The 9,289-nt window shown below is 51.7% G+C and overlaps 1 protein-coding gene and 1 long non-coding RNA gene across 2 annotated transcripts; one reads left to right on the top strand and one right to left on the bottom strand.

Moving 5' to 3' along the window:
* Positions 1-3,733: 3,733 nt before the first annotated feature.
* On the bottom strand, positions 3,734-5,408 carry LOC142027090 (uncharacterized). The gene is made up of 2 exons (XR_012649005.1): positions 4,745-5,408; positions 3,734-4,219 (listed from the first exon to the last, which is right to left on the bottom strand). It is a non-coding gene; the product is annotated as an uncharacterized LOC142027090 (long non-coding RNA).
* Positions 5,409-6,126: 718 nt separating this feature from the next.
* GAS1 (growth arrest specific 1) lies at positions 6,127-9,012 on the top strand. The gene has a single exon (XM_075020733.1). It carries the CDS (start codon positions 6,263-6,265, stop codon positions 7,295-7,297), a length of 1,035 nt encoding a protein of 344 aa, XP_074876834.1. The 5' UTR covers positions 6,127-6,262; the 3' UTR covers positions 7,298-9,012.
* The last annotated feature ends 277 nt before the right edge of the window (positions 9,013-9,289 follow it).

The following is a 9,289-nucleotide window of genomic DNA, read 5'->3' as shown; positions in this document are numbered from 1 at the left end:
GCCTCTCCTATGAGGACAGGCATTGAGAGAGTTGAGAGAGTTGTGGTTGTTCAGCCTGGAGAAGCCTCTAGGGAGACCTTACTGCAGCCTTTCAATACTTACAGGGGGCTTATAAGAAAGATAAGGATAGACTTTTTAGTAGGGCCTGTAGTGATAGGACAAGGGGTAAACTAAAAGGGAGTAGATTCAGACTAGATATGAGGAAGACTTTTTTTATGATAAGGGTAGTGAAACACTGGAAGAGGTTGGCCAGAGAGATTGTAGAAGTCCCATCCCTGGAAACAATCAAGATCAGGTTGGACATGGCTCTGAGAAACATGATCTAGTTGAAGATGTCCCTGCTCATTGCAGGGGGGTTGGACGAGATGACCTTGAAAGGTCCCTTCCAACCCAAACCATTCTATGATTCTACGTATGCAGTTAACCATTACAGCACTGTATATACAGGACCGAAGTCATTAACATTCAAAACTTGCTAATGATATCCTGCCTCCAACTCTTCCAAACAGGCCCTCTCCACATTCTCTTTATATATCCTACCCTTCCTGTAATAAGATAAGACTATCTGCACTTCTTTTTGTTCTCTGGTCCCATAACACTTCAGATATTGAAGTATAGTCAGTTGCTTACGGATTGAGTCACTCCAATTCCATCCAGCATACACATTAGTTCAGTCCCAGGCTGTCTTCTGGGAGGCAACCAGGGAGCACCTCCACACAGCACACTCCAGAGTCAACACAGTTGATCCTACACAGTCCCCACACAGTCCTCCAATGCTACATCAGCATGCTTTGCTCTCCCAAACATTCCCAAATCACAACTCATAGCATGCAGCACATAGTCTCAAGAACCAGCCTATAAACAAATCACACTGGCAATCTGCAGGGTGCATTGAGTGGAAAAAGGCTATAAAGTATCATAAGGTGTCAACAGGAGCCCCAGGCTGATTGGTGTGCAAGCGGATGTGTGCAACCTGTTCCAGAAGGGATCAATCCTAGGTTATATATAGGTGAATCAATTCAAAATAATTGGCCTGAAGGCCAGGTGTTGAATGCTCTTAATAATGTTCACAAGACTTTACACTAGCAAAGATAACCTTAAAAATGTATAGCCAATGTAACAATGTCTAACTGACCGTGCATGAAGTGCAGTAGTCTCATCGGCTACGGACTTCAACTCAATGGGGTGACTGTCGATCAATACAATTACTTACTATCCTCCCTGTTAATTTTTTTTTTTTTTTCCTGACTAAAGCAAGAGAGAGCAGGGATGCTCACACTGGAAAGCCCTGCACATTCTAGTGAATAAATTACTATTTTGGCGAGTATTCACACCTAGTTTAGGTGGCTAACTTAGGACACCAATCTCCCAAACAGCCCTGCACAGTCAATAAAAAGATAAACTACTCCAGATGTGGAGCAAGAACCTCATTTAGATGCCTTCCCTTGCCCTTACTTCTCCATTGAAACAGACACCACTTGGGAACACATTATATTAATTCCCCTGCCCCCAGTTTGTGCTGGGAATCTGGTAAGTCACAAGGTTTTTCTTTTGTAACTCTAGAGTGCAGAAGTTATTATTTATGGGTCTCTGAGGGTACATCAAATCCAAGAACTCAGCAGTATGCACATGTCCATATTCAGTCATCTGCAGAGGCTACTGTGAGTGACACCTTACTGGGCCATTTCTACGGGATGAATGTTGGTGTGTGAGTAGGACTTTTACTCCCTCCCATGACTCCCATGCACCATAATGCCAAGGTTCTGAGAACTACTGAGAGAGTTCGGTAAGAGGCTACCTTTCACTGACAGGTGAAATCCTCTATTAGTAGAGAATTTAATCCTTTCTTCAAGATGAAATAGTGCTCTTTCAGTGTGTATCTCCATCAGGCACATACTAAGATATTACTGGATGCACAAACTGAAATTTTATCAGCTAATTGTTTCACAGGCCTCCTGCCAGCCATTTTTAATAGCAGTTGTAAATGTCTTGAAATGTAGAAAAAGCAATATAATCCAATAAAAGAAATGTGCTTAGAAATCATTTGAGAGGAATTAACCACATATATAGGCCATGTATTTTTAATTACACCTGAATGTGAACCGCTAAATTTTAAGGTTAACTGTTTTTGTGAGTCTCTGATCTTCTTATTTTCTGAACACTCTCAATGTAAAATAGGTCAGAGAAAGAATTAAGGAAAACATGAGTTGGAAAGGAGATCCATTAGGAAAGGGTGTGAAATAAGAAGGGGGAAAAGACATCGGGATTAAACAAAAAGGTGCCCAGGGGTCTTTCCAGTAAATCCAGATCAGATATATACTGGCATTTCTGGCTGCCAAAATGACCCCTAGTGATGGAAGACTCTATAATAATTTGGAGAGCTGGTGTAAAGAACAATATTAATTGCTAGGACAGGAAAGGATGGCGGACAGAAAACATAGCAAATGTGGGAATTCAGAAACTATAAGATCTTATTTTACTGTCCAGTCATGGGATACATTTTCCTGTATGGTGCCTTGTGAAAAAGAGCAAGAGTTGCCTTCCTCATTACTTTTAGAGCTACTCTGAAAACTGAAAAGCTGAATTTGACAATACCATTTTTGTTGTTAGAAAAACTGCATCAAAAAAGGGGGGGGGGGGGCAGAGAGTTATTTCCCTAGGTTTAATTCCACACAAGAAAAGATTTCCTTCCTCCAACAGAGCACTGTGAGCCCCAAAGTCCCTACCCAAAATGGCAGTTACAAATATGGACAAATGTTCATTAAATAAAGACAGACTATTATGTTTTAAACCATTTTAAGAAGTTAGTTTACTGACAAAGGGTATATAATCCTGGATGTAGATGATCATATTCTACATGGCTAAAAGGTGTGGGAAGTGAAGAACCCAGCTATTTTCTGTTATGATTTTTGTCAGTTGTATGACACTCAAAGATAATTCCAAATTCCAAACTTCAAAGTCATCATTCTCATTATTATTATTACTGTATGAAACTTCCATCTCTTTAACTGAAAGGTGTATGTGAAAATCTCTGCCTATGAATGATATAATGCTTCAGGCCATGCACCGCCTTTCAGACCAGCAGGCAAAATGAACACTGTCCCCAACCATGGAAGCCTGTCAGCAGCAGTGGGACTATGCACTGATCCTCCTGCTCAGGCAGCACCACTGCAGCCTCTTCCCAGCCACTCAAGGATGCAAGGCCGGCAGTGAAGGCTCCTCTACTCCCCCTCCTGGGAGGTCCGAAGTTCAGCTGCTGCCATTCCTCACAAAGTAAATAGCCTGCTTTCTGCTCCAGAAATGAATGACAGCCGAGCTGGATGGATTTTGCAGATGAAGGCAGGAACTGGGAGAGGGCAGAGCTCATCCCTCAGCTGTCCGCAGAAGGCAGCCCCACTGGGACAGATAGCCAGCCATATCTGCTCTCCCGTGCTGGGGAAGTTCAGGAGGCCCCTGTCCCATGCCAAGGCATGATCCTGCCCCGTTGCAGTCCCCTCTCTCAGCCTCGCTACTCCTGGAACATCCTGGCATCAAGGCCCCCTTCTCTCCAGCTGCACCTACGTGGACTAGTTTCCCTAGCAATCAGGCAGTGCTGCAGCACTTTGTACAGCGTCTGCAACATCGTCTCCAACTTACCCACCCCAAACTAGCCGGCTTCCACCCGGTAGCAGTGTTACCATCAGTGAATACGGCTGCAAAGTAATCCAATGCCCAGTGTAGATAGCAATGTGTATGTACTGCACCCTGCCTGAATGGCATCTGGCATTTTTAATAATACTATTAAACAAGAATTAAAAGAAACAGTTCCAAACTAGGTGGATGAAGACAGGGTTTCTGAATGCAGTTTTCATGGATTTAAAAACACAAATACGATTTTTACACCAGAAGAGGCAAAACTGTACTGAAGGAGAAACACAAGCAGCTTGTAAAACTGATGAGAATGGAGCAAATCCTTACGAATGCTTCTCAACATATCAATCATACAGACTCCCAGCCATACCACACCACCATTCCACCTTCCATGCACTTTCAGACAGACATCAGTCCACAGCGCATAGGATCCCAAGATCACCGAGTTTCTGGAAAATAGATTTAGTCCTGATTTTTGTGACAGATGGAGTTGATAGTCTCAGGATGAAAAAAGCGCCAGTTTTGACAGGCAGCAGATACCGATGCCCCTTGAGGTTGGAGACGACGTTGCTCTGGAATTAAGGTAGCACTGAAACGAAAGGCAATGGGTAAATAGACCACTACTTACTTTGTTACACACCGCTCGTTGTGCCTTAATACTTCTATTTTTGTGTCTACTTCCTTGTAAGCAAAGCAAAGCGAACAGAGTGTAACAGAAAGGCAGGACGTCAGCAAGGCACTTTGCTTTCAGTGAAAACACATTTCATCCTCTTAACTGACTTTAAACAACTTTTTACTACTTGGCAGATCTTAATAAAGTATCAAAGAGCTATTTCTGTCAACAGGTATCCTCGTAGGTCAGTGTCAAACCCGTGCACAAAAACCACAGGCGAGAAGCTGAGCTGAATGAGTTGAAAATCGGTGGGGGATGCGGTAAGTGGAAAGAAAGTTGCAATACTGAAGGCGTAGCAAAGCAGTACTGACAGGGTCGCGGCACACCACTAGTAGAGTTAGCTTTGCTCTCCCCGAGTGTACTAACACGCTGAAACGAGGAGCTCTGTTTAGACTTCAGAAAGAACAAAGTCGGTCCCCTTTTGAGCCTGATCCTCCCTACCTTTCGGGAAGCAGCTCTGCCCTCACTTGAATCAGTGGGAAGTGTGGGTACACACATCGCTCAGGCTAGAGACTTTTTCTTCCCCTTGCTGCAAGGAGCAGGACCAGATTAAGAGCAACATCCCTGCAAAACCAGCGCGCAGATCCACGCCGCCTGCCCCGCTGCCTCCGCGGCGACGCGGCACGGTGCTGCCGGCGACCCCCGCCGCAGCCGCCGCCGCCGCCGCCGCCCGGCCAGCCCCTGAGCGCCGATCCCCGCCGCCACCGCCGCTGCGCGCCTCTCGCCCGGCCGCCGCGCCGCCTTAATGGGAGGAGGGGCTCCTCGGGGGGCTGTCACTCTCCTTAAGCCTTTCCTTTCAAGCTTTGAATGTGAGCTGCCCTCCAGCCCCCCTCTCTCCTTCCCTCCCTCCAGCAGATCGTAAAGAGAGGAGGGAAAAAAAAAAAAGTTTCAACAACAGGCTGGACCAATGGCAAGTGGCGAGGCAGGGAAAGGGGGCCGAGCGAAGGGAGAAAAAAGTGGAGAAAAGGAGAAAGAGAGCGAGAGAGCGCAGGCTGGGGGGATGTGTAAAAGAAGAAGCGTTGCTAATTTTTTTTGTTTGTTTGCTTTTCCATGCATGCATAATGAGGCCTAATCAGAGCACGTTGCTGCTGCTCGGAGGGCACTTTTGTATTTAAAGCCTTGCAAAGAAAAAAAGATCCACAGACGGATCCGCAGAGCAGCTTGCAGGGTTTGTTGACAACAGAAGCAGCATCAGTCGCCCAGAGAAAGAGACCCTGAAGGCTGCCTCTTCTCCTTCCCCCGTGCTATCTTCTTGCTAGCGGGGAGAGACATTTCTCCTCCCCGCCACCCGAAAGTGCAACCCGTACCGAGAGGGAGCGAGCGGAGCCGGGACGGTGAATGGGATCGGAGCGGCTGGCATGTGCAGAGATGCCGCGAGCGGAGAGTTAAAAGCTCCCGAGGAGGAGGCGGCGGCGGCGGCGGCAGCGGCGGCAGCAGCAGCTGGGCATTTATTTTGTGCAAAAAAAAGAAAAGAAAAAAAAAAAAAAAGGAGAGAGCAACGGAACTGCATGAGGAGCAGGACAGCACCATGAGCTCTCCCGGAGCAGTCTGCAAGTCCCCGAGCGCACTGCGGGGCCGCTCTCCTCCGAGCCCCCGTTTGCACTGATTCCCCCCGGCCTCTCCAGGCGCCTTCGCCGCCGTCGCCAAGCCGGGAGCAGCGGGTGGGGGGCACGGGACGGCCCCGGGCGCCTGCTTCGTACCGCGGCCTCGCCGGTTTCAGCTCCCGGGTGGGCTGGAGTGCCCCGGAGCCGGCGCGGATGGATTGATGCGAGGGGACCTGATGCACACGGCCGGCGGGAGTTCTGCAAACTTTTCCACGGGCGGCAGCTCCTCCTCGTCCTCCTCCTCGCCCTCGTCCTCCTCCTCGTCGTCGTCCTCCTCCTGCTCCTCGTCCTCCTCCTCGTCTACCAGCGCCTCTCCCCCGCTCGCCTGCGGCGGCAGCAGCCGCCGCCGCCCGCGATGGTGGCCCGCTCGCCCGCTCGGCACGGAGGCGGCGGCGGGGGCCGCTGGCCGCGGCCGGCCGCCTGGCTGTGGCTGGCGGCGGCGCTGGGCGCCCTGTGGCCGCCGCGGGGCTCGCTGGTGCAGGGCCGGCGGCTGATCTGCTGGCAGGCGGTGCTGCAGTGTCAGGGGGAGCCCGAGTGCAGCTACGCGTACAACCAGTACGCCGAGGCGTGCGCCCCGGTGCTCCTGCAGCAGCCGCCGGCGGGAGGCGGCGGGGACGGGCCGGCGGCCGCTGCAGGCTCCGCCGCCTCCTCCAGGCGGCGGTGCCCCAGCCACTGCATCGCGGCCCTCATCCAGCTCAACCACACCCGGCGCGGCCCGGCGCTGGAGGACTGCGACTGCGCGCAGGACGAGAACTGCCGCGCCACCAAGCGCGCCATCGAGCCCTGCCTGCCCCGCACCAGCAGCCCGGCGGCCGGAGGGCCCGGCGGCCCCGGCGGCGGCCCCGGCGGCGGCGGCCCCGGCGGCCCCGGCGGCGGCCCCGGCGGCGGCGGCGCCGGCGTCATGGGCTGCACGGAGGCGCGCCGGCGCTGCGACTGGGACAGCCGCTGCAGCCTGGCGCTCAACCGCTACATGACCTACTGCGGGAAGCTCTTCAACGGGCTGCGCTGCACGCCGGAGTGCCGCGCCGTCATCGAGGACATGCTGGCCGTGCCCAAGGCCGTGCTGCTCAACGACTGCGTCTGCGACGGGCTGGAGCGGCCCATCTGCGAGTCGGTCAAGGAGAACATGGCCCGCCTCTGCTTCGGCGCGGACATGGGCGGCAACGGCGCCGGCAGCAGCGGCGGCTCGGACGGCGGCCTGGAGGAGTACTACGACGAGGACTACGAGGAGGAGCCGAGCCAGAAGGGGAGGGACGACGCGGAGGACAATGCGGGCTCCGAGCCCGGCTTCCCCGTGCAGGCGGACAGCGCCGGCCGGCCCGCCGCCGCCGCCGCCGCGGCCTGGCCGCTGCTGGCCTCCATCTTGCTGCCGCTGCTGCCGCGGCTCTAGCGTCTCTCCCTCCCTGCCGCCTGCCCTCTGCGCCGGGCCGCCGCTGGCCTCCCCGCCGGCCCGCCGGCGGTGGCGGCGGCGGCGGCGGGGCCCCTCCGCCCGGCGCGGTTTTAAGCGCCCGTCAGGCCGGGCGTCCGCGTCCGCCGCGTCTCCCCGCGGGCGGAGGTTCCCCCCCACGCCGCCGCCGCCGCCTCCTTCCCCCGGCCTGGCCTAGCCTGGCGTCCCCGGCAGCCGTGGGCTGGCAAAGCCGCCGTGGGCTGGCGAAGCCGCCGCGGCCTTGCCAGCCGGCCGGCGGGGACGGGGGCCGGAGCCGGAGCGGAGCGGCCGCGGGCCGCTCGTGTTTTCGGGTGTTGGTCTCGAGTGTGCGCTATGCAGTTGCTGCCACCCTGCCTTCCTGTTAGCAGCGAGCTAATGGACGGGCTGAGCCAGAGACTGCTCGCCGGGCTGCGGCCGGCTGCCCGCTGCCGCCAGCCGCCCCCCGGAGGAAGGAGCCGGGAGTCGTGGCGTGCCGGCGGTGGCCTTTTCGTTAAGCCTCTTGACGTGAAGGTTGGGAAGAGCTCGCAAGAGGTGCCCAAACTCGCTGCCAAAGCTGTTGCCGTTACTGGTTGCCTAGTCAACGACTTGGTTGTCATCCGCCGGGTCTCGCTCTTCACGATGCGGTGGTGCCCGAAAGGGGGTTATGCCGCATCTGCCCTCAATTACATTTAAGGAAATAGCAGGCTTGAATAAATTCTGTGGTTTACAGCACTCCCTCTTGCACACACATCTTCCCTATAACAAAAGCCTGCCAGCAGCCGTCTCTTCCTCCTTAACCTAGCGACATAAAAAAAAAAAAATAATAATTTTTTTTTTTTCCCCAGAGTTGTTGGCTATACTGAACAATGCAACTTTTGTTTTAAAAGAGCTCTGCACTGCCATCTTTGAAAGACACTTTTAAACTCGAGAACATGTATGTACAAATATCCTGAAAAGTTATATTGCCTCTCATCGTATCAGGGTGCTGACCTCTGGTAAATCTTATATAAAAAATGTATTTAAAACTGGGATTTGTTACCAGTTGCTCTGCTTTGTATATAGAATTTTATAAATTGTATGCTTTGGGAATAATTTATTTAAAAAAATAATAAAGGTTTTAAATCCACATCCTATTTGCCAGATAATTGCATTTGCTGTTCTTTTCTGGAAAGGTACAGATTTCATTTTACGTTTAAAAGGGATACCAGCAACAGTGATTCAGTGAAGTATTCTCTAGAACGTCAAATGTACAGTGTATTTTACAGATTGGAAGTTAACTTTCTTATTTGGAGAGACTTTATGAACGTTGTAGAATTGTATAAATGCATTTCTGAGCTGCCTTAAACCTTGTATTTTTTCTAGGAGGCATAAAAAAGGCCTGTGTGTTAAATATGTACGGCTTTTTGTATTTTCTAAACGTGTAAATTAGTAAAGAAAGAGCTTTAAATAATGGATGTGGTGAAATTGTTTTCCAGGGACACTTGAACTCTCAGCACCCGAGGTTGGAGGGCGGGGGGGGGGGGGGGGGGGGGGGGCAGCAGGGGGGCACGAACCACAGAATAACAAACAAAAAACAGTCAACAAACAAAAATCTCTGTCTGCCTGTAATACTTTACATAGATGTAAATAACTGCTATTCTTACTTTAATGAATAATTACATGCAAGAAGTAAATACAGCTTTGAAAGTACTACTTTAAAAGAGTGGTTGATTTTATAATGCGTTGGCATGGTAACTTGCCAGTGCCAGAAGAGAGTAAAGCAATTCAAGGACACTGCTCCTGTATGTACGTAGAATTACTAGTGTGCCGTGCTTTCTTCATGAAGTGGAGGCATGTTGCTCTCACTGACACTCTTAGAAATGCTCCTAGGCGTGCAAACAAGTAAATGGTGAGAAATACATCACACAGAGGTGGCAAGCGTTGCGAACAAGGCTTCGCGCAGGCAGTGGCACACGCATCAAGGGAGCTGCAACAAAA

This window comes from Buteo buteo, chromosome Z, assembly GCF_964188355.1.
Source record: "Buteo buteo chromosome Z, bButBut1.hap1.1, whole genome shotgun sequence".
Classification (NCBI taxonomy): domain Eukaryota; kingdom Metazoa; phylum Chordata; class Aves; order Accipitriformes; family Accipitridae; genus Buteo; species Buteo buteo.
Note: the sequence above shows the minus strand (reverse complement) of the source record. Positions and strands in the feature narration are given on the sequence as shown.

What these genes read in the sequence shown, in the direction of transcription:
- GAS1 (XM_075020733.1), top strand. Translation starts at nt 6,263, where the DNA reads ATGGTGGCCCGCTCGCCCGCTCGGCACGGAGGCGGCGGCGGGGGCCGC.